The sequence below is a fragment of the Macrotis lagotis genome, chromosome 3 (assembly GCF_037893015.1).
Source record: "Macrotis lagotis isolate mMagLag1 chromosome 3, bilby.v1.9.chrom.fasta, whole genome shotgun sequence".
In the NCBI taxonomy this organism is placed as follows: domain Eukaryota; kingdom Metazoa; phylum Chordata; class Mammalia; order Peramelemorphia; family Peramelidae; genus Macrotis; species Macrotis lagotis.
In genome coordinates this window covers 82,285,877-82,312,687 of record NC_133660.1, presented here as the reverse complement: position 1 = coordinate 82,312,687, position 26,811 = coordinate 82,285,877, and the positions used below count along the sequence as shown (strand labels likewise).

The 26,811-nt window shown below is 33.3% G+C and overlaps 1 protein-coding gene across 1 annotated transcript in view; it reads right to left on the bottom strand.

Annotated features, from left to right (window-relative positions):
* GPM6A (glycoprotein M6A) overlaps window positions 1-26,811 on the bottom strand; it is a 584,947-nt gene that overhangs the window by 102,220 nt on the left and 455,916 nt on the right. Inside the window, exon 2 of the mRNA XM_074228941.1 lies at window positions 1,024-1,216. Coding sequence (XP_074085042.1) covers window positions 1,024-1,216 — 193 coding nt within the window. The remainder of the gene's footprint in view (window positions 1-1,023; window positions 1,217-26,811) is intronic.

Genomic DNA, 26,811 nt, shown 5'->3' with positions numbered 1-26,811 from the left:
TTTTTGTCTTTGTATTCTCAGCACCTGACCCAGCAACTAGCACATTCAAGATGCTTAATTGATAAATCTTTTTTGATTTATTGAATGATAATGGTGATGATTTTTTCCAGAAGAACATTGACTCCTTGAAATCATCTACCTATGGTGCCTTGGACATAGTAAAAATTTAACAAATGCTTACTATTTTGAATTCATTCATTGTAACTCACATTTATATTGCAGATTTGCAGAATTTCAAAGATTAGTTAGTCCAAGTCATCCCTGAGACATAATTTCTCTACTATATAAGGTCACCCAAATTTGCTTAAATACCATCACTGATGGGGCATCCATCCATTCTATTTTTAATCTAGCTCTGTTAAGAAGCTTTTCCTCATACTGAGCCAAAAATCTGACTCTGGATTTTGGCCTTTAATATTTTACTAAATTCTTTTCTCATATGTGCTATAGATAATGTAATTATTATTATCCCCATTTTACAAACGAGATGAGTTCAAAGAGTTTAGGTAACTCGGCCATATGAAGCTGCTACTAAATAACAGAACCACAATTCTGAGGACTTCTGGCTCCTAAATCCTGGGTCACAAAACAATCGGGAACAGATCAGTGAAGGGATTTATCCAGAGTTACACAGTAACTCAGCAGTACTATGTCTACCAATCTACCATGAGACTCTGAACTTCCCACCTCAACCATAAAAAATAAAAAAAATTCAAGAAAAGAGCTCAAAAGACAACTAGTTTTGGGGTGAAGTGGAACTGGGGCTATAACTTGATAACCTGTGTTTTAATCACAAGTTAATCTGGGTTGTGTATTTTAGAAAATTTGATTCTTAGTGATTGATGATAAGAGACAATAATTTCCTTGGGGATTACATACACAGATATAGCATTTTCTGCTAATAATTTGATATAATAAATTGATTTAGTTTTAAATTCAGAATTGTTACATATATCAAATTCTTCCTACACTTACACATAGGATGAGCAATGATTGAAAAACAATGACAACAAAGTGACTTACATAGTAAAAACATCAATTGTATCCCCAGCAGACCTTCCCATCTCAAAATAGGTTTGCAGGATGTTGACAGTTCCCGAAAGGGCTTCATGGCCACAGCCACAGAAGAGGGCAACACCAGCATACAGCAAGATGGTAGCAATCAAGGAGGCATAGGGAATACCCCCCAAGCACTTGATGCAGCATTCAAAACACCCTGCAGAAAAAACAAAAGAAAAGAGGGAATAGTAGATTTAAAAATCAAATTGCAAGCAGTTTTTCACTAGGGAGGAAATAAGATATTTGCATTCACAAGTGTTATCTAGTTTCTGGAAATTGGACTTTGGGGGTTGTGAAAACAAGATAAATGTCAGGTTCCTTATTTATCAAGTTCATCACCACCAGAACATAGAACTAACCATTATAGAGAAGATTGTTCAATCCTTGTGCCATCTCTCATATTAACCGGTGAAATAACCATCAATAATGATATGGGAAATAATAATAAGTGAAACACACACACACAAAAGTTTTATCATTCTGGAAATTGTAATATCAGAGCCTGATCCCATACCTTCGACATAATAAATAGTTAAATTATCTATTTGTTGAATTGAATTTAGATTCATCCATCTGCTTCCAATGAAGACAAATTGCTACAAATCCATGGCAGAGATATATGTATTGTTCTCTCATTTTCTTGCTCATGTAATTTTTTCTTGAAATGCTCTTACTCACTTCTTCCTTGAATCCAAATCCTTTACATTCTTCAAGGCCTAATTGTGGAGTCACATTCTCTAAGGTCTTTCCTGATTCCCACAGTCCTAAATCAACAATGTGGTTTTAATCTTAGCATTTCCAGAATCCTTATGGTCTAGAACAGGGCTTTCCAATGTTTTTTGGTCCCTAGATGCCTTGGTTTTTATAATGCCTAGAGATACATTTGATGTAGCCCCTGTTCTTGATTATATTGTTCCGAAGTTGTTACATGTATTTAAACTTCACCTGTTTACCTAAAGTTGTAGATAAATTTAGCACAGTGACCAAATCTTCTGTTTCTTTCTGTATCTTTTAGAATGTAGTCAACAGTGGTGGGTAAACAGCAGGTGCTTAATAAATATTAATAACATTAGCTCTTGAAAATGAATATATTACCAAAGAAATAGAATATATCATAAGAGTTCTATTTATTTTTAATGGGATGTTCAAAGAAACTTTTCACATGCATATTATATGTCTTTAATGTGGATGCTCTTTCCTCTGATATAAGTTGCAATCCATCCATACCTGCCTGTGATGTATGACTCTTGACCATACATTGACCATAAAGGGGTCCCCTCAAAGTGCTAGAGGTTTTCTTTACTTTCTCTAGAAATTATGAGAGTAGTAGTTGAGCACTCTTGCTCTCCAACTCTTCTCCATCACCCCTTTTCCACATGAGTAACTTTCACCTTTCATTCCTATACTCAATACTACCTGAACAAATTACCTAAGAATTGTGGATTTCAATTTCATATTCCTAACAATATAAGTTAATTCATGAGCCCAAGTATCTTTCTATCAAATATATTGTTTTGTTGCTCTTAAAAAATATCATTGAGGGAAGTTAGGTGGCACAGTGGATAGAGCACCGACCCTGGAGTCAGGAGTACCTGAGTTCAAATCTGACCTCAGACACCTAAAAATTACCTAGCTGTGTGGCCTTGGGCAAGCCACTTAACCCCAATTGCCTTGTAAAAAAATATTGAGTCAGTCAAAAAAATCTGAATTCTTCAAATGTGGAAAACATATCACAGAATTCTCATAGCAAAATTGCTTCCCCTGAAAAAAAAACACCACATAAAATGCTTGCTGGGCAAAGATTAGACATTTATTCATTAAATCCCATCACCTTGCTTTATAGGCACAGAGTAATGATGAGATTTTCCCAGGCCACATAGTCAGTAAAGGTCACATTTAGCACTTGAAAGCAAGTTTTCTGACTCCCAAGTCAGATTTCTTTTCATTCCTTTATGCTGCCTCCCTTTTGTCATATTTGACATTATACCTAGATAAATACTTGAGAGCAGCAGTGAAGGTGCCTCTAATCAGTGCTTATATTCTCAAATCTATAGCCCAAGGAATGAAACAATAATTCTACTTAAGGATGCTTTGTGATTATAAAAGATTTAGAAAAACACAGGCAAAATAGGAATTCTAGATGAAACTCAGACTAATTTCAAAGGGTAAATAGAAAATTTCTATTTGGGATATAAACTTCCAGATTAAGTTGGAACTACTAAGAGCTACTGAGTTCCTTAGAATTCTTTCATTTAGGGGAGGGCTAGGTGGCACAGTGGATAGGGCACTAGCCCTGGAGTCAGGAGTACCTGAGTTCAAATCTGACCTCAGACACTTTATAATTACTTATCTGTGTGGCCCTGGGCAAGCCACTTAACCCCATTGTCTTGCAAAAACCTAAAAAAAAGAATTGTTTAGTTTAAGATCCATGATTTTTCTAGTATGGGTACCCCAACCCTGATCACAACTTCTCCAAATTATGGATAACATGTAAAAAGCTTTCTTTAAGTGGTATGAATGTCTCTTATTAATTTTATTTAGAAGATCTTTTCAAGTTGCTCTGACCAAAAGAAAAATAACAGCCAGTTTTCTGTTGATGAACATTTTGAAATTTAGCCAGATTAATCATTGAATAACTAATATATAGCCAATCATCAGTCCCCATAATCCATTGCTGTCTGTTGGATCTAGAATATTTCTAATAAAAACTTTTGACACATAGCAATTTATCTGTTCACAACTAAGTATATAAAGTACAAAGAAAGTAGAAACATATTCATTTCAAACTTCTTAATAGTCTTTTGGTGTAGTGGACAAAATCATAATTATTCTAAGTCACCTCTTTGATTGAGGAGGGTGCTAACAACATTCACATAATGGGAAGGCTCTCCTCATTTTGGTAATATTTCTGACCAGAGATCAGAGAATTGTTGGTAGGTGGAGGAGGTGCCTGCCATTCAAAAGTAAAGATCCTCAATTGTAGAAGAATAGTATCACTATAGCAATGCAGATATCTCTAAGCATAAAGCACACCAGAACCCTTAGGGTTCCAGGCTTCAAGAACTATACATATCCTCATCTTGATCAGCTCTATTCACAAGATAAAAACTTATCAAGGGATAAAATAATTATAAAAGAGAAAAAGTACAATCCGAGAAGTACCCTGGTAATCTATTTTTAAACAGAACTTACCTTAAGAGCTTTAAATATTGGTATTCAAGGGAATCATCTAGGGCACTGAATTTTTAAAAAGCGCAAATATATACAGGAAATTTTCTAATAAGAGTGTGGACTTGACAAGTACTTGATTCCTATAATACTTTTAAATGGGAAATTCTCATTCTTCTTTCTAGATTGTAAAGACAAACCTCACAGTTTCAATATCAGAACACTTGTGGATTATCATTTAAAAAGAAACAATGCTACAGAGATTTTGAAATATAAGCAAATACTATATCTGAAACATGCAAATTTATCAATCAAATATTTGCTGAAAAGAAATTATGCAAAGGCCCTTTAGAGACTCAAAAATAAGGATTGTCAAACCTTTTTCTTTTTCCCCAGGAATTTCATTGTCAGTTTTTGGAAGCTTATGGATGCCTTCTCAGAATAATATTTTTAAATTCATAAAAAAAATGTAAATTTACAAACCAATTGTGTTAAAATAGTACTCTCTTTATTTTTTGAAAATAACCTACTGTCCCAAGATTAAGAATGCCTATTAAAATAAACACTAACCTGAATATATAAGTATCCTATAAATGAAATAATCATAATGGAGATCATATTTAATTAAATTAACTATGGATCTGATTTCCTATTTCTAAGTTTTTTATTAAAAATGCTAAGGTAATAAAAAAATTTTAGAAGGTGTCTTGGTTAATTCCCAATTTATGCTGGAGACAGTTATCTGAGCAATACAGAGCAAAGTGACATTGTAGTAATGATTACCAGAATAAATATCTCAAATGCTGCATCTTCCCTGAATTATAGGATAGTTTTCAGAATTCCCTACTTAAAATCTTTTAAGGTTCCCAATCTAAAGAAAAAAGAAAGGAGGGGAGGGGAGAAACTCTATTTCATTAAAGAATACAGCAGAGAGACAGACTATTCAAATTATCTTTCTAGAGAGCAGAACTATTATATAAACACCATGAGAATTATACATAATTTCTAATATTAAATGTTATCTATTTACACAAATATATTTTTGAAAGCCTAACAATCTATCTAAGTGGACACACCCATTTAACACTAGTACAAATAAAACTAAAGAGAATTTTCAAAATCTATTGACCAGAATGTGACTCATATATAAAAGAAAATTAAAAAATATTAAATAGTTTCCTGCAATCAAGAGACTCCTATATTCCATTTTCAAATAAAATTAAGTAGACTATGTAATAAACAAAAGAATCATTATATACTTCAGCAGACATAATCTATGAAAGAAAAGAATAAATTATAACACTAATCTAATAGAGTTTTTGTCCAGAGGGTAAAAAGAACATTATGAACAAAGGTAACAAAGGACTTTAATTATTTAGACTTTCAAATTATTTTTGAAAGATTTTACCATTTTCTTTCAAAGGCTATTTAAAAATTTAAGTTACCATAGGGAAATGGGAAGGAGAGGTGGGGATTTTATTGTTGTCTGAACAAGGAACTACTTTAAATACCTGTTCATAATAAAAAGCTAATGCTTTGGATAAGGAAATAAAAATGGTAAATTCCTAGTTTAATGAATCAGTTCTAGGATTAATAACATACCTGGATAAAGGTCTAGGCATCCATCTAGGGTGCCACATGCAGGGAGTGCAAAAAGAGATCTTGGCCAAATTAATTTATTAAATTGAATAATTCATTTCAAGGCAAGATAAGGAAGTCTACTCTTCATGGTATCCAGTTTTGTTTTAACTTTGTGATATATTACAGTGAAGGCTGAAAATCACCAGGAGGCAGTCACACAACAATGGGGGAACAATTTCCAAACTTTACCTAAGGCATCCAGATATGCTCTTTTATATCTGACAGGTTATTTTTTTAACTTTTTAGTTATATAAATGTGACTCCCTATGTAATCAAATTTTCAAATAATGGGAACAAAAATCAATTAACAAACACTTATGGATCATGTACTTAGCTTGAGTGGCAGCCAAATTTAAGTAAGTGGCAGCCAAATTTAAGTATAGGTAAGTATAAAGTATGTGTTAATATTTAAAATAATACAAGCTATATGTATAGAATAGTGGGCATTAAATAGAAAACAAGGAGACATTGACTCATTGCAATATGGGAGTCAAAAAAAGTCTTCATATTAAGGGTCCCTAAAAAATAATCTGAAGTCATTATCCTATTCTTGTACAAAACCATACCTGGAATGTGTCATTCTGACTATTGACAACTAAGGATATCTTTTTAATAGTGTTTCCATGCATGATACTTTTGGTGAGGTCTATTAATAGTCTATTGTTATGCACATGCTACATAATTTCACTCATTTTGGTACCATTTTCTTCTTTTGGTTAACAGTGGCAACCAAGAGTTTTTTAAGAATATCATTTATGTAGCATGAGCGGTCTGTGCTTCTATTGATTATCATTGTTAAATGGATTACAGTTAATAGTCATTAATAGTGTATATTGCAGTCTTGAGGAAAATGTTAGCTCAAGTTCTGCACAATATATCTTTGCATCCCCCTTCAGCATCTGTCATCATTCACATTTAATTAATTCCATGGTATAGAATTAAAGTGTCCATGTATTGCTCCCCAAAGCAAAATGGTACATAAGATTATTTGTAAAAGCAATATCAAATTTTGATAAAACTGTGAAAAACATTTCTTTAAATATGAATTTGAGTGAAAGAAATTATTCTACATGGATATTATATTTGCATATGTAAAGAAGTAGCTAAGTCCTTTAAGGCTGCTTTCTACTATCCAAGGAATGTTTGATAGCACTGAAAATGGAAAATGCTTTTTTTTTAAATTACAAACAAGCCTATATGGCATATTCTGCTTGCCACAAATTACCTTCTAGTTTCACTGTCTGAACATTTGATCTTACTGGAGTAAAGCTTTTGAGTGAGAAAATCTTTTCTACCAGAGCAGAATGTTTCATGAGGGGACTGAAAAGCTAAGGGACATGTACTGGGTTAGTCAGCCAGAAGGTAGAACCTCAACTAAAGTCTTGTTGATGCCAAAGACCCTTTGTATACTATGCCACATTGCTTCTTGGTGTTTACTTACACATACATACACATATAATATCTAATGATATAATATAGAATCTATAATAGATTTTATCTACATATATACCATATTACTATATAAATATTAATATGTATGCATTTGTATACAATATACTCATAATTACACTTATCTATACACAAATAATATAATACATATAAATATATAAAAGTTTGTTTATAATTTCTTATAAAAATTTAAACATTTTAATTAGATTTCATCCTTTCAAATCTTAGAAAAAAATTTTACTCATCAACAAATGTGATCACCATATTGTTAGTATATCATGAGCTGTTTTATTAAAACTATAAATAGAGAATAAACAAATCCTAAGTATGCCCTTGTGGAACTAGTGAGGTATAGTTACAATATTGCAATGGCATTGACCAATGTTTGAACTCCCAGTGCAATATAACATTTATATATAAATCACATTTCCCTTAGTAAGGGAGGATTTTACAAACTCCCATTTACCCCTTTTACCAGCTATAGATCATATGTTGCATTTGAAATGCAATCAAGAAATGGAAAGCTATTCTTGAGTCAAGTGTTTTCAGATTCTGTAACCTATATTCTAAAGAACTTGTTGTCCTAATATTCTATATTTTAATAATTATAATTTTTAAAAATAAATTTAATTATAATTATGTCTTAATTGTGAAATCATAATTAGAACTAGAAAATGATAGTTCTTATTTAAGAAAAATATCTTTAAAGACAAAAAAAATATATCAAGGAAGAAGTTTTGATTCAACTCTTGCCAATTTACTACAGAATCTACAAAGATCTTCATTTTCCACAAGGTTGGCTCACTGTCCTACAAAACAAATTGGCATTTTTAGGTAAATTTTGTCCCCAATTTTAGTGTGTCAACACAAATGATGGGAAGAAAAATGAGTGCAATTTAGAAACAATAACAAAAATTAGATGACAATTATTGAAACCTGTTGAAAATGGATATTGTATAAAAATGACTATTTCAGAAATAGTCTGAAATGTCACATTGGCAAAAATGAACACAAAGTTCATTTATTCAGTCTATTCGAAACAAAACAGGAAAGAAGAGAAGTGAGACCACGTTTGTTCTTTTAGTTTTCATGCTATACTTTTCTTACCAGCTAGTATGTGTATAATATATATATATATATATATATATATATATATATATATTCAGTTAATGGAGGGGTGTGACAGGAGTTGGAAATCCCCTTCAGAGGTACTGGAACACTGATAAGAGCCTTTGAGTTTTGGCTAATGTTGATATACGCACCCTGGAAAAATCCTTTAAAATGACTGCATTTCAAAGGAAGCAAGGATTTCACATCTGTAATCACTTATTTAACTTATAACTGAAGTCTTTGAGAATTCAAAAAAAAAATCTTTAATACATAAGCAAAAGAATTCTTTCACCATTTTTCTACAACCCCTTGCCATGCTGTGCAGACCACAAAAGACTAGCCTCGCTCTTCCCTGGTCAACTTACTGGGTCAGTTCCCCAAAGAGCAGAACTGCCGAGGGAGTTCAAAGTGGTTCTTGGATCTTTGTCGACTAGGAAGGGGAAACGTAGGTCTCATTGAAGCAAAACATCAGTTTGCTCCTTAACTGCTTGTAGGTACCAGAGCCCTTAATTATTCATCGACTGGTGTCTAGTTATTCAACTGATGCTGCCATTTCCATGGCTGTGAAATGAAGATCCAGCTGCTTTTAAAAGCAACCACCTTCATTAAGACTAATCTTTTCCAATACCAACATCCCCCCAGGTTGCTCTAATATGGTTCTTCCCAGTGGGGGGGAAAGAAAAAAAAAATTAAAGAGGTTGTAAACGTGGTTATATTGGGATATTTCTTCTGGTTTATTGGTGATACACTGTCACACCATAGGGACAAACCTCCAAGCTGGTTCAGTATAGGTCTGAGCATACACTAGACTGATATAGAGTATTTATCTTATTATACAACTCCTGGGTCTTTGAAGGTTTGTTTAACAGATGACAGCAATAGTTTTTTTAAAAAAATAGAAATACTGGGGGAAAACAGGGAAGAACTAGCTCTTATCTCTCTATCCATAGCTAGAAACATCTCTACATATATACAAATGAATACAAATCTCTACATATATACAAAAGGCTGACTTCCAAGTCATGCCTCTGACACAATCTGGCTTAGAGATCTTATAGATGCAGATCAAAGTAAATAAAAAGACATTGAGATATAATCTCCATAGAGATTGTTTATATGTGGTGCAGGACTTCCTTCCCACCTGAAATGTCAGACATGAAAGATACATAAGAAAAGGCCTCATTTTATAAGGTGTGTAGGCCAGGTCTGATTATCATGACAACTAACTGCCCTAGCTCCTTAGTATTTGCTTTTCCCTGTGATGTAATTCCCCTGGCAGCCAACTCTCAAAGGCTCTGTTTAATATCTAAATGTTGTTGGTTAAGATGAAAACATTGAAGATTGTGTTTTGTAGTACCACAGAAAAGTCATTGTTGTTTCATGAGTCTCTCAGAAGAGCAATATCAAAAGCTCTGTACATTTGGGAGAATTATTTTTAGCCAACACATCTGACAAAGAGAATGATGACTTCTCTGTTCTGCCTTTCATTTTCAATACTGACTACTACTATATTTGAGACTCAGACATCTAAATGAAGGATATGAGCTTTGCAGATGTTTTAAATTAACAGCAATGGCAAGTTCTGTTTTCAAATGGGAAATTAAAAAATAAAAAAGACATCCTTACCATTCTTTTTAAAGTTCCTCAAGTATGATTAACTTCCTGGTGCAAAAGTGCTAGGATACCACAAAGTCACAAACAAATTCCCAAGAGGTGGCAGACTGGCTTTCTGTTAGCAGTAAAATTAAGGTTGGTTTGAAAAATGTTTGCCTTATAAAAGGGCAAACTTGTTGGCAGAAAGGATGGGAATAATAATATGTTCAATTAGTGTCTTGTGGTTTCAAAAATACTTTCCCTCCAAACCACCCATTGAGGTAAATAAGGATAAGCATTTATTTTAAGTTGAGGACACTGAAGCCTTGAGAACTGTAGTAACTTATCCAGAACCATACAAGGAATAACATTATACAAATAATTTAAACACAGGTTGTCTCACACTAAAACCATTGCTCTTACTACTATTAACATTCTGCCAGGTTAATTCTGTGGTAGTTCTCTTTGGGATATGTCATGGTATAGAAAAGTAAGACATGGGAGTTGAGAGGATCTGGGTACACAGCTCAACATTTACTGGCACCAGGAACACACTGAGAGGGAAAGATATTGGATCTCTTTTAAGTCTCAGTGGCCTTCCGTGTAAAGTGCAGATAAATACTTGCTTTTACCTTCCATTTACTGTTTCCATTCCCTAGGTGAGAACTGTCAGCTATGTGTAAAACTGAACTTTCAAAATATAGTTCCTGGGTGTGGCTAGGTAGCACAGTAGATAGAACACCAGCCTTGGAGTCAGGAGGACTTAAACTCAAATCTGACCTCAAGCACTTAATAACTGCCTAGTTGTGTGACCTTGGGCAAGTCACTTAACCCTATTGCCTTCAATAAATAGACATTTTAAAAGATATATATCATTCATTTTTTCTATAAAAGAATTCTACCTATTTATATCCCTAAATTACCTGCATCATCCCGATTACCTACCACACAGACTACAAAGTAAATCAAAATACATATAGTTGTCTATAATAGAAAACTGTTTTGCTTTTTGGAAACCAAAATCTTCAAAAACACCAAAGATGGATTTTCTAATGCAAAGTGGTACTGCATAAAATGATTTCCAAAGGAAAGTAAATTGGGAGAAACTTGGCAAAGGGAAGGTCAATGGAGACCCAGAGGAAATCACAGAGGATCACAGATCAAAAATGGATCATGGATCATAAACTTTCATGGTCCTATAATCCAATGTCTACCATTCTGCAGTTGAGATTCATCCAAAGGGAGGATAAATTTCCCTAAGATCCAACTGGTAATATCCAACAGAGTTAGAATTCAAAACTTAGATCTCATGACTTTGAATTCATTGATCCTTCCATTGTGTCTATAGTTCTCCATACCTTTCAGGTCTTTGCAGGTTTTACTCAAAGGGTATAATTTCATTATCCTTTCTCCCTCCTATCTCAACTCCCTCTTCATTATATATGTGAAATCTATCCCAAGGAAATCTTTTCCCCCCTAAAACCACTAGAATTGGAATCAGACAAAATAGATCTAAGTCTCTGACACATAACTTCTCTGAGCTCCAAGGCACTCAACCATAAAATAGTATGATATTTACACTTAAACCACAAAGGATTGTTTTAAGGAAAGCACAATGTAAGCTATAAAACTATAGTTTACAAACTAGAACTAATATTGTTCCTAAAGAAAGACATTTTTTAAAAAAACCTGTATTCTCTAAAGCGTAAGGAGAAAAAACATTTACAATTCCAAGTCTACTCTCACTTACTTGTGGTTCCCTTTTGGCTGTAAAAAAAAAGAAACTTTCTCTTTACAACAATCCTTTGAGATAGGTAGTACACATAGTATTTATGGGCTCAGAGAAGGAGTATTTTTGGAGTTAGCAGGCTCAAATGGATGTCTCTTCTCTCTTTCTCTAAACTAAATGTCTAGTTATGCATACTTCAAAGTGGCATCACAGGAAATTACTTCTATTTGACAATAAAAACAATTAAGACTTCTGGGCACCAAGAATATTCCTTAAGAAGCTCCAGAACATGTTGATAATGTTGTCAGAGACCAATTAAATCTTCAGATAAAATACACATGGACATTCCAATGAAGTATAACTCAGGGCAATTTGTCCCACTTAACCCAGATTTAGTCACTAAAATGTGAACTGGATATCTTGAATCAGTAGAAAATTTGTAACAATTCTTTGAAAGAGGCAGTTCTAAGTTTATTTCATGTGAGTTGAGCTGTTCTTAAGAACCAGGTGTTGACTCTATGGGAACATGTTTTATAACTGTGTATTATGAGATGTGAGAGGAATATAAGAGAACTATATATTTCATATATGTGTAAGTCTTTGCAGTTTACCAAGTATTTTCTTCATAATAATCCTGAGAGACAGGAATTGATTGTATGATGAGAACATTGAGTTTCAGAAAAGTGAAGCATTTTCCCCAGTCCTTATGGCTCATTAATTAGACACTAGTTAATGTCCATCAGTTGGACAGCATTCACTTTATCATGAAGGGATATCTAATGATCAATGTAAATCACAGAAACAATGAAGGGTATTGCTAAAAACAGAAGTTAAAGATTGCCTGGTTTTAATCTTCTTATTTCACAGATGAAACAAAACCTTGAACTTGTGCTTAATGACTTGTAGACATTTTCCACATACTTTGTTAATCACCAAACCAAGATGAGAACTCATGTTAACTCTCAAACTACCAGTGGTAATCCTCCAAATTTTTAACCTATTGAAAATTTCCATTTGCAGAATTACTGAATTTTTATATTTGTGTCTATCTTTCATTTACATGAACCTTCAGTGGGAGAATCCTCTCAGATTTTCTCTCTTTACATTAAATACTTAACTCTGTCCAAAATAAGGCTAATATCATACATTAATCCATTATTGTACATTACATTGATATATATATATATATATATATAACATTGTATATAGTATCTGGTTCAGTGTTAATTCCCCATAAAGGTACTGGGTAAGAATACCCAAGTGGATCAATCTCCTTTCCCCTTGAAACATAAGAATTTTTAGAGCCACATCCAAACCACTATTCCTTTAAGTTTATACTTTAGTGTATGTTTCTCAAGAAGTCAGAAAGTGAAGAAAATGCTGTATAGAGTATTTTTTAGATTTTATCAAATTTTCTTTATAGAATTTCACACTTGTCCTTAGGGAAGATGGAAGGATATGATTAAGATGATAATTGACTATCAGATGGATTCAGACCTAAATAGACTCAAGAAGGAGTATTTTTAAAGGCTCATTGTGGTAGAAGTCTGTGATGCTGAATCTCAAGCATCTGTATTTAGTGCTATTCTGTTTAACATCTTCATCAATGACATGGAGAAAGGTATAGCTGATATGTTCAACAATATCCAGAATGTGTTGGGAGAACAGTAGATGCCAGGGTTAGAAGTCAAAAGGATCTTGATAGCCTAGGACAGTAGTGTCAAATAAGTAGAAAAAGATGCCTGTCAGGCACATACTAATTTAGAAAACACAAATTTAGAAAGTACAAATTAATATTATCTATACTTTTATGTATTTTTATTTATTTTATTAAACATTTCCCAATAACATTTTTATCTGGTTTGAGTGTACTCAGGAGTTTTACCAGTCCCTTGTACCTTCAGACAGAGTTTGATGTCTTTGTGTTAGACCACTAGGTTGAATCTAGTAAGAAGAAATTCAATAGGTGGAAAATGTTAAAATCTTGCATTTGAGTACACAAAAATTAATGTTACAAATATTGGATGGGAGACATATGGCTAGATGTTATCATAAAAAAAAAAAGATTGGGAGGTTTTAGAGGACCACAATTTGAATATAAGTAACCATCAAGAGTTTAAGTGCCATATCAACAAAATTGTGTGTGTGTGTGTGTGTGTGTGTGTGTGTGTGTGTGTATGTGTGCATGGGGGGGGAGAATGGGGAGAGAGGAGAGAGAGAACTTGGTCTGAGTTAAAAGTGGTAGAACTTCTAGGAATAGAGAAATGAGAATCCCACCCACTTTGTTTTGCCTTTAAGAAACCCCATCTGATCTACACTATTCAGTTCTGAGCATTGTAGTTTAAGGACACTGATAAGCTAAAGAATGGCAAGAAGAAGGGCGGCTAGGTGCCGTAGTGGATAAAGCACCGGCCATTTGAGGAAACTGGGCATGTTCAACTCAGAGAAGAGAAGACTCATTGATAATTTCCTTGAAGTATTAGAAGAGTTGTGATATAGAGGAGGGATTAGATAGATTTATTCTAGTCTCAGAAATCAGAACCAGAAACAATGAGTGGAGATGATAAAGAGAGAAACTGAGAAACTGAATCATACATTCAGTAAAATTTTGCTTTCAATTTGAACCCTTTAAAAGCTTAACAAGATGACTGGAAGAAGAATCTTCCAGAAGATGTTAGATGAACTCTCTGTTATAGTGGGAAGCTTTTTCATGTATGAATTAGACTAGCAGGTCATTTGGATTTCCTCTCAAATTCTCAAAATCTGTGACTGTTAAGTAAAGTCATTTTTAAAGATACCTGATCTATAATAAACTTAATAAATATTAATGAGGTATCAGTGCTAATTCTGATAATGATGTAGCAACTATAGAAAATATGCTTTTCGTAAAAAAAAATAACAACCCACAAGAAAGCCCAAAATAAACTGTCAAAGGCTTCCTTTGTGAAGGTTAATAATAGCAAACAAGGGCATCATAGAATATTAATGTTCATTGCAAATGGCTTAAATGGAAAAAAGTTGGAGCACTTTAAAGTCCAGGTCCTAATAAGTCATTAGATCTGAGTTTATATACAAGCTGTGTCACTTTGCAACTATGTGATCTCAGGCATGGCATTTTTACCTCTGAGACTCAGACTTTCCATGTTTGTAAACTAGGGATAATAACAGCTACACTCTCTGTCTCACAAGAGTTCTTGCTGGAGAGTGTTTGTTAACATTTGATGAAAGAACTATGTAAATGTGAACGAGTACCATTATCATATTTACCCACTTTAAATTCTCTAGAGATTTTGCAACAGACTCCTTCATGCTTTACTAAATCCCAACTCCAATAGTTTATCATATCATGGACATATCCATGGGTCTTAAAAATCATATTGATCAAGGAGATACTGTGGCCAATGTCTCCCAAGTTAGATATATTTTAACTCCAAGCTTGGAAAAACGTGTTTTTGTCAGACTTTTGTCTAAGATCTAAGCTAGCTAAGTTCCAAAAGGCTCATCATGAGCAGATTAGTTAGCAGATAATGAATTTCTTGATCAAAGCAATTCATGAAGACTTGTCTGTTGTTATTCAGCCTTTCAGTCATGTCCAATTCTTTGTGACCCTATTTGAGGTTTTCTGGGTCGAGATAATAAAGTAGTTTGCTATTTCCTTTAAATTGCTTTTATACATGGGGAACCTGTGGCAAATAGGGTTATGCCAAGGTCACACATCTAGTAAGTATCTGGAGGATGGATTAGAATTCAAGTTTTCCTTACTCCAGGGCTAGCATTCTATCTACTACACAATCTACCTGCCTGAAGACCTTTTACAAAGAAAACACAGATTACAATATGTGCCAGTGTAGGAACTGCTCATTGCAAAGACATCACAAAGACTAAAAAGTGCTCATATTTATAAAAATGTGAATTATGTTTAACCCTACTCATAATCAAGACATATGTTACAATTCTGATAGATGATCTGTTCTAAGAATCCCAGAGATCCCATACAAAATAGTCATTCACCCACCCCTCCAATTAACCTGGGCAGAAGACTGTGGATCTAATCATAATTATACACTGTCTCAAATAGTTCTTGCAAAATAAAAAGTCCAGATCTCAAGGACTGGATTAGCAGATATAATCCATATGCATATATGATTTCTACCAATTACTTCAACTCTTAAGTCTAGCAAACAGAATAGTTTTATAAAGAGAAATGAGTTCAAGATTGGCAGATTACTAGCTCTCAGTCTATGGAACCTTATCCTGCAAAGCGAAAATGTCATTCTTTGTGTGCATATTAATAACTACAATTTTTGTTGTATTGTATGTATGCAACATAAAACATTATACAGACCCATTAAGTTGTGCACATTAATAGCTCATTAAATGAAATATAAAACAAAAGTCATTAAGGTTACATTATTCTGGAAATCTTTTCTAAAAGCTCAGTGGGAAGCAGTTTCCTTTTTCAAAGTCCAAAAGTAATAGGCTCTCTCGGGCATAAGGGGATCAGAGGTCTCTTTCCTCTTTACTATAATCTCTATTCTAGCTACCCCCTGCTATCATATCATGGTGATAAATCAAATATTGAGAACTTCCCCTGCAAAACATATTGGGAACACTGCCAAATTGATGATTCTCCTCCTCCTCCTCCTTCCACTTCAGTCTATTACTTTAGCATCCCAGACCATGCCTCCTTGGTAAACATAAGCAGACTATACACAGATATACCATTTTGACAATTAAATGCCAAATATGGCGATCTACAGCATCCAATTCAATATTGAAACCATCTGCTATCTGTACAGCACAAATTGGGTAGTTGTTTTTTTCCCCCTTGGTACAGACTTGTTTTCTTTTGTAGAAGAAGATTCTAATGAGGAAAGTCCCTCAGTCAATGCAAACTGGCACCTGCTCTGCATACTAATATCTTGGATTAGTGGCTTGGAGTATTGAAAGATTTGCCTAGGGTTATTAACAGGATGTGTCAGATGTGCCTCTCATTGGGGATACAAAGATGAAAATTGACCCTGTCCTAATGTTTTCTAGTGGAGAAGACAGGATATATTTCTATCTCTTTAGCAATATTAGGAGATATAAACATATAAGAATAAAGTTAGAAAATAATTAAATATATAACAAGTCAATCAAAGGAAACAAAGAAATTAAAAGATGGAGGAATCATATCAAATAAAGATGGATGACTTCACAAAACAGTTAATATCTGAGATAATTTTTGAAGGAAGCTAAGAATTTGAAAGAGGCAGAGGTAAGAGGTGAATTCATTGAGGGCATATGGGTAAGCACATATAGAGGCAAGGAGGGAAAAGTAACAGATCTGGGAGAAAGGAGACAATGTGAAATAAACCTGGAAAGGAAACTAAAATTTAATCATGAAGAGCTTTAACTATCAAGTTGATAAACTCTAATAGGGAGTCACTGAAGATTTTTGAGCAGGAGAATGACACTTATGTAAGGTAGTATTTTTATTAGATTACTTTGGCTGGCAACTATATGATGATTGGATTGATGAAGAACCTGGGGACAAAAGAATTAGGAATAAACTTTTTAAATAGACCAAAAAATGATCAAATTGATTAAATTGAAAAAATAATTTCAGAGCATAATAAACTCCTCCTTTTATAACACCAAGCTAGAGAGTTATAATTATATGATATTGGTTGCATTATTTCTTTTAGAATGGCACCAAATGGAAAGTTAATTGCATTAACAAAATATGATCAATCACATTTGCAAAGAACCATACTAACTTTTACATTTTACATTAATTAACCTGATTTAATAAAACAAAATCACTTCATACTTCCTATAAATTACCCATCTGCAGTTTGAAACCTGTTTTAAACAGTTATGCTAATGGTATAGAAATCACCCAGGATCATAAAGAGGATTAAAAATGAACACCAGGAACCACTGACAAAGTCCTGCTGACCTCTACTTCATCCATCCTAGCTCCATGGCCTCCCTGAAGAATACACAGCTTCATTCTTTATCTCAGGCTTTTACTGAAACATAATTAAGACCAATATTTTAATTTTTAAAAGCTTGAAAAACTGGTTTAAAAACATCATGCTGCATGAGATGAAACAACTAGAGAGAATAATGAAAAGATTTGCCCAAGATCACTGGAGTTCATCAGTGATAACATCAGAACTTGAGCCCATGTCTTATGACTACCAATACATTCAAAGTAGAGTTTTTTCCAACTGTGTGAAAAGGCAGGACTTTTTATTTCCATCTTTGGAAAGCACACCTACTCTCTAAATTGTTCTTGTCCATGCTGTCTATCAGAGTACACAATCTATGTGGACCAGGAAAAATATAGCCTAATAATGAAGTTTAATGCATGAAGTGTGGGACTAGAAAAGAAGCAGCTTGACTTCTAGCTATTTTTAAAGCTGATTTTGGTTAGGGATTTCCATTCTTTCTTTATATGAAATAGTCACCTAGAGAGAACCAGGCTACTCTGAGAATCTATTCCTGAAGGCTTTCATTTCTAGTTACAGTGGAATTTTTTTCACTCTTTGAAGATGGTAACAATATCTTAAACAACTTTATATTCTTTAAAACCTGATACAAAGAGTCTTGATTATAGCAGCTTATTAAATTCAGTTTTCTTATATTTCCTGTGTAGAGCTAGCACTGTGGCATCGTGAATAGAGAGCCAGGCTTGGAGTTAAGAAGATCAGGAAGACCGAAGTTCAAAATCCAAATCAGACACTTAGGAGCTATGTCATCCTAGGAAATCCTGTGGATGCCTCAAACAATTTCCCAAGACTTATCTTCTAAATCATAGCTAGGCTGTGTTTCACTTTGATAGAGGAAGTTTCCAACACTGAAGAAATCAGAGAATTCATTTTACATGCTTATGTTCTAATTTTGCTATGGTACTTTCCTGACAAAAAAACCCCTATTACATATGCATTGTAACAAGTGATTATTCCCATTTTAAAGTTTAAAAAAATGGTATCAGAGAGATTAAATCATTCATGGTAAATCACAGAGCTGCCATTTAGATCTCTTGTTCCCAAGTATAATGATCTTTCCATGACGTGATGCTGCCTCTATAAAAGAAACAATAGAAATATACTGCTTGTTACCTTCCCACAAAGAACTTACAATCTAGTGGCTATTAGCAATTTATCAAGGAATGGTTACCCACAAGAGGAAAAATTTCCCCCTGTGATCAGGACACTTCAGGACACTGAAAAAAAGATGACAGCAGGCAGTTCATTTCATTTACATTTCTAGCAAGAAAAGTGCCAAGAAAGACATATAAAACAGCTCTTAATTGGTGGGACAAAGCTGTATCCTCAAAGAGAGAAGGCCATTCTCAAAAGGAGCAAGGTGGTTTGATAACAGCAGCAAGAAGAATGAATTTGGAGTCAAGAATGACCTTTGTTTGAATCTCACCCCTGCTCTATAACTATGGCCAACTCCTTCAACTCGATATCCTAATTGATACAACAGGATAAGGTCCTAATATTATTGGTACTACATCAATCAGTCAAATGAGATTACAAGGCAGTGAGCTGTTATACTGAGTAGAAGACTAGATCCAGAGTTAGGAAGACTGGGATCCAACCTTAGATCCTTACTAACTGTGTAACTCTGGGCAAGTCACTTGACTTCTGTCTGCCTAAATTTCCTTGTCTATAAAATGGGGCTAATAATCACTACTTCCTTTTGTTATGAAGATCAAATGAGGAAATATCTCTATGGTGTTTTACAATCTTTAAAAAGTCTTTCATAAGTCCTGCTTTGTCTCCTTTTCATATCCCTCCCACCCTGAAGACCTCTTCCTCCTGAGGCTCCACTTTCAGGACCCATGTAGATCATCCATGTAGCTCTTTTAATGAGCTTTTTCTCCTTATTAGGTTGAAAGCTGCTTGAGGGCAGAGACTGTTTCCCTTTTTTGCTTGTTTTTGCAGCTCAACACTTAGCATGATACCTGGCAAATAGTAAATGCTTAATTAATGTTTGCTGTCTTGATGGAATTTGAGAAACTCCATCACTGAAAGCATGGAAGGTGTTGGCCAAATCATTTCACTCACCCATCTGGGTCTGTTTTCTCATGTATTAAATGGAGATAACAATAATTACTATCTGATGAGATTATCAAGAGGGTCAAAATAAACACTATATAGAAAGCACTTTATAACTCTTAAAATGCTACATAATGCTGACTATAATAATTATTGTTGTCAAACACAGAAATGTTTGAAAACCTTTTAGTCAAGTATTCATAGAAAAAGAATTAAGAAGCCCTGCTCTGAAAATATTTTGATTTCTTGATCATTTACTTTCTTTGCTTTGTTTCTTGCCATCAACCTTGGGGTTAAGGGCTTAGTTGAAAGTTTCCCAAAAATTATCTTATCAAATTTTCAAGAGCAAAAGAAAGAAGAATGAAAAATATAGGGTTAAGATAATTAGTAATAAGGGGCAGCTAGGTGGCATAGTGGATAGAGCACTGGCCCTGGAGTCAGGAGTACCTGGGTTCAAATCTGGTCTCAGACACTTAATAATTACCTAGCCGTGTGGCCTTGGGCAAGCCATTTAACCCTGTTTGCCTTGCAAAAACCTAAAAAAAAAGATAACTAGTAATTAAAAGAAAAACTAGCATTTATATAGTATCCTTGTTCTAATGAGAACACCAAGTGATGGACCCCTACTTCATTTGTTAAGCATATCCATGCAGGCATGAGTTTCTATTTTGCTTCTATTCTGTAGGAAAATACATGATATGTTCAACATTGGGCCTGGGAGTTCAAAAGTAAAGTAAACTGTGAAGGGAAGAGGTCAAATGGTATTTCTTTCATATAAATGCATATTTATTTAATAAAATTCTACTTTATAATATTTTTATGTAGTTTTTTGTGATATGAAGTCATATGAGTAATCATGATTTTTGTGGGGTTAAGTCAGTGAAAGCTTCAGTCCTGCAGTGGTCAGGTACTAAATGAAGTTATTAAAAATGTACTATGAAGAGGGCCCAATAAGAGGATGGGCAGAAAGAAGAATTTTTAAATCTTGATGAGACCATACAGATATCTTAACATAGGTACATGCTAATTTAGAAAAGAAAAACTAGGCCATATCTAAATAGTAATTTTTAATTTTACATTTAGGAGTTTCCAGGTCTCTTCATATAAAATTCCAATGTTCTATTGCCTTTTAAAACAACCATTTCAATTATATTATCAAAATGCAGAGTAGTTTGTGTTGTGATTATATTTTTTTGCTTTCCCTATAACATCAGCTTCATTGCGATTTAAATGAGAGAGATCATAATCTAAAAGGAATAAAAAGCAAATCATAGATATGCAGGTCTCTGAAAACAGGCAAACCTGTCAACTGTTATGTCATAAACAGCTGACCTAAGTCAGCTTCCTACATGAAATGTTTACCATTTGTCATCAATAAGATGAATGCTTCCCAGTTTGCTGAGATATAAATTACGCTCAAATGGCCTAATTCACTTTATCAACATGAAGAGCATAATTCAACACAATTAACAAAATGGATAACTGGGCAAAATGCTTTCAAATTTTTTCTCATTTATCAACTGCTCTGATTTTATTTCCACCCATCTAGAGGAAAAAGTAGTTATTTACATGTATGCTTGAGCTATGTGATGTGTTTGCAACCATAAAAGACCTCAATATAAGAGAATGCAATTTATAAGACCAAATACTCTCATCATCTGAATGGCTTCTTCTCTTTCCAGGTGAGTTTCTCTTAAAAGCCATAATGTGGAAAATATTATTTACAATTTTATACAACAAATCACATATGGAATCCTAGTTACCAAATATTCTAAGCAATAGTGAACAGAATAGGACATGCTAAGAAATATAGTAATTTAAAGGTGGTTTGGGGTTTTTTTGCATTTTCCCTTTATAAGGGGAAATGATATTTCAAAATAAAAAATGTTTTATTGTAGTTATATTATTTCTAGAAATATCACCCCTTTCACTAGATGAATTCTTCCTTGGCAGAAAGAAAAAGTTAAGTAAAATTTACCCTTATAGATTGACCATACCTATCATTATCTATTTTACAGCTGCAGTCTCCAATTTCTATAGCAAGGAAGAAAGTATTTTCTTGAAAGACTGATTTTTTTTCAGAAAAACAAAAACAAAAATACAACAGAAAAAAGATGAAACTATCCAAGAAAAAATTTATTAAAAATGATCAAATAGATGGAAAATCAGTTTTTAAGATCATTACCAAGCTCAGTGAAGGGTAAATTCATGGCAAATAATGTGAAGAAACAGTGGGATTCAAGGAAGAAATTTCTCAAAATTTAAAAAATTGAGAGATGTCCTGCTATAGAATTCTGTGTCAAGTTAGTATGCCCCATTAAGGGGTAAGCTATTTAGTGATAAAACCTCAAAAAAGGAACTGAGCAATTAGATAATTATTTTCTCCATTTTTTTTAAAAAAGAGCAATAATATAAAAATAGGAAGTGAATTTATGCATTACTTAAATTATAAACTAAATCATATATTTGGATGTGAAATACCATTATTAGGATTTATATATATAGAAAAGCATAATATTTAATTTTAAAATTACAATTATAATTTAATACAATACATTTATAAATAGTTCATTCTACTTAGAAAAATTTACTCACCATTAATAAATAAACCATTATATAAGAATTTTAAAGTTAAACTTATAAGCTTCCCTAATTAGGGTCAAAATCTATTCCTATGTTGTATTTAGAGCACTAAAATGTTAAACATCTTAAAGGTCTAAATTGTATTATAGTGTCAGAAAATCTCATCCTTACAAGGACTTATTACTAAGAGTCTATAAAGTCAACCAACAAATAGAAGACATAATAGCAAATCCTTGAATTTTCTGTTATAATGTTTTTGACTGAATTAACAGAAGATCTAGAAAAAAGATGTAGTGGCCTAAAATCTCATCATCCTCTAGTGATGAACTCCTTAAGTTAGTTAGCTAGATTAGACTTCTTATGACAAGCATATCATTTCATCACTGGGCATGTATCTAAAACTTGCCATCTTTGTAGGCCCTGACAGAGCTGGTAGTCCACTGGTATAGCTTTTAAAAACCAAAGGCAAAGTCATGACAATGAAACTCCAGAATAAGACTTTATGGGAGGTTAACAGATAAACCCTAGGCTTAGGTAGCACAGGCTCAAAAAATTCATAAACATAGGTCAAAGCCAGAGACAATAGGAATTTAGAAGCAAGAGGTCCTAGGGGTATAAACCACATATAGCATTCACTTTTGAAATAAAAATCTTGTTTACAGAATTGAGCAGGGGAAGGGAGGTGATTTCAGCACATAGAGGAAGAAGAATAAAAAAAGAATAAAAAAACTAGCAAATGAAAATAAAGAAAACTCCCAAATTAATAGATAATGAAGTTCAAATGAAATACATAGATTTATATTTAAAGGTAGGAAATGGCAAATTATTTTCAAGTGGTGTAGTCTATCTCCTATTTGGAATAGTTTGTGCAAAATAAGGTAACATTTTGGATTCCTTCCAAGACTGGGTTCCAAAGATAATAAAAAAGGATTTAGTATGTGTATGACAGCTTGGGATAAATAAAGCAAAATCGTCCATCTATTGTTTAATTTGTTCTACAAAGCACAGCTGGCTTTTTATTAAGCATCAAGGACGTTCAAAAAGATGTTCCAAGGAACAAGTAAAAAGAATGATTTGAAGAGCCAGCCAAGACCATGATACAGCACCTGTAGCCTCAACCCAAAGAGAAGAAGGTCATGAAATCTAGGTGTCCTATTCAGTTGAAGTTATCCATGGATGGCTAGACTATTAATATGTGCTTATTAGTTTAAACCACTGAAACATACAGAGAACACACACTGCTTCTAGAAGCATCTCTGGTACTAACCATCTGTCCTTTTATTAATAATAAGCTTTACCTCACATTATCTTTACATTTCCCAGGGAGATTGACTTCCTCAACATAATACTTATCAGAATTCTGGTACAATATTTTCATATTGGTTTAAATAATGCAGTTTTATCAATATAAGTGTTCTTGTGACTTTCAATTTGATTCCACATATTTCTTGCCTACCCTCTATGTTTAGAGATCTATAAAAGGGAAAGCTCTACTTAGAAAAAAAAGACAAGTATACATCTGTTAATATGTAGTCATAATTTGATTGTAGAGTTTCTAAATGATGGCAAAATACCTTCTGATAGCAAATAAAAATTCTTGGAAGGCAAGGACTATGAATTTTAAGTGAAAAATAAAAGCATCACATGAGCACAAGGGAGAAAACCCCAGCTTTCCTCAACTCTTCACAAATTTACTTTGTTCCTACAAGGAAACCCTGATCTCAAGAAACTTAGCCTTCTTGGAAAGACAATAGAGAGCATTTTTTCCCCTTTAAATAGGTCATGTTAACAAGTGTATAAAATCAAATAGTAGGTTGTATGATTCAGTGGCAGAGTCTAGTACAGTTCCTAGACTCCTGTGCTAGAGCTAGCATTGAATAAATAAATGAAAAGAAAGACCTGTGAGAGTCTACCTAAAAAAGAAAAAAATTCAAAGAATTGGTACTACTGGAAGTCTGGAAGACTTTCCAGGAAGAAGGATGTGAACTTTAAATTGTAAACTCCTTGAGGGCAAGTACTATCTTTTATCTGTTATTGTAACCCTAGAGATTAGCAAATAGTAGGAGTTTAATACAAGTTCTTTAATACATATTCTTCATTCCTTCCTAAATTGTTAGATAACTTGCCTAGGGTCATATAGATGGTATGTGTGGCAAGTGGGACTTCAATCTAGGTCTTCCCAACTACTAATTAGATCTGGAAAGGATCTCAGTAGTTTTATAGTCCAAACCTCTCATTATACAGATAAGGAAATGAGGTTCTGGAATAATCTGTCAAGAGTCAAGTAGATAATAAGTTATGAGTAATCAACTTGGAAGATTAGGTACTCCAAATCCCAGGCTTCTTCTCTGGAGGTATCACATTCATGTCCCAAGTGCTTGTCACCAAACTAGATTAAAGTGTAATTGGGAAATATTTTTTAAATAAATAAAAATGCAATACCCCATAAATAATTATAAATTTGTATTTTTTAAAGTCAATATGTGAGCAATAGAGGTGTTTCCATTCAAGTATGACTACATAGCTTCCTAAGCTAGAGAAGGAAATAGCAAAACCATTTCAGAATCTTTGACAAGAAAACTCTAATGGGGTTATGAAGAGTTGGACATAATTAAAATGACTCAGCACCCAAAAAACCAACACTGCTCCTCACTGAGTTGCTCCTTTGACTTTCTTTCATTATGAAAGTGAATAATGAACACCTAACATTTGCATAACACTTTTGTTTATCCAAAGTGCTGTACCATCTCAACTCCTTGACATAAAGTGGGGGGGGTATAAAGGGGAAAGAAATAGATTATCTTTTAAAAAAAAATAAAGGACACTGAGCCAGAGAAACATTATGACAAGGATCATATACTAACTAGTCAAATCAGATCAGGATCTTAGATCTCTTGCCCTCCCCACAAGTTCATGCCCTTTTCATAGTTTCTCTTTATAAATAAGATAACACTTATAAGAACACTGAAGTTCTTGGATAAAGATGTTACAAAAATAGAAACCCCAATTACAAAAGTGCGGCAGTCACAAAATGAGATCTTTAAATAATGCATTTAAACAGCTCACAAATGAGTTCAATTATCCTTTTTCTTATTCATTTTATGGAGTGAAATATGTATAAATTATATATTAACATATTTATTATATCATAATATGTAATATAGACATACATGTGAAAATATGTGTATTATATATGTAATTAAATATATATTATGGATTTATCAGTGTTTTCTTAGTTTACTAAACAAAACAAATATTCTTCCTAAGTCACCCACTTTGACATCTACAAAATCTGTGTCTGTGAAACAATGAAAAACCCAATCTCAAGTAGTATCTGTGATATATGTATGTGTGTGTGTGCGTGCGCGCATGCACGCATACACACGCACACATAGTCTTTAAACTATTCAAATTATTAAAGTTTTTTTGTTTGCTAAATTGATCAAGGAGTGAATGGATGCAAAAGTAAGGTTTCTAACATATGTGTATTACTTTTGTTAAAAAGCAAAAACTCAATGAACTTCAGTATCTCCCTAATATAAAAATGGATTGGGGTCAGAGAACCAGGTTTCCAATTCCAGCCCTGCCAAATGTTAGCCCTTCATTTCTCTAGGTAAAGAATGAGGGTTGACCTATCCAGGAAACATGTTTGAGCTCTACACAGATGATTTTTTGTGTTCAGGTCTAAAACTTCAATAGTTCTTAATCTTAAGAAGAATTCCTTCCTTCCATTTTTCAATATATCTAAAAGTTTTTCCTTCTTGAGCACATAAGTTCTTTTTAGAGTACACTCTCTATAGTATCCTCTAATGTACATATGTTCCAAATCTATTATCAACATAAAATGGGATCAGGGGGAGGGAGACTACATAAATTATATTTGCTGAACACCCATTACGAGAATAGCATTTGACTACAGTAGAAACAGGTTTTATATAAACCAAGCAAAAACGATAACACTATCTTTATGTGATTCACTATATATATATATATATATATATATATATATATATATATATAATATATATACATATATTACAATAGGAAGAAAAAATCACAGAGAAAAAGTGGGAAAATAAATTATAGTTATATATCAATATACTCCTAAGTGCTATATAACCAAGGACGTTAGAGAACTGGTCACTCTAATTGTTGCTATTAAATAGTTTTCTAGAAGTCCTTAAATTGGAGAAACGAGCCAAATCAACCAAATATAATGAATACATACTTGGCCATATTTTAAGCTTTTTGCCACATGGGAAAAAATCAACCATAAGTGGAATATGACTTACAAACAGCATTTAAAATTTTCCTCTAGAGTTGTACCATAGTGGCCCATAGCAGTGTGGTTCTGATCTTGCATGTTGCCAAAAGATTATAAACTCTGCCAAACTCTACTGATTTGGAATATTTTCAAGCATC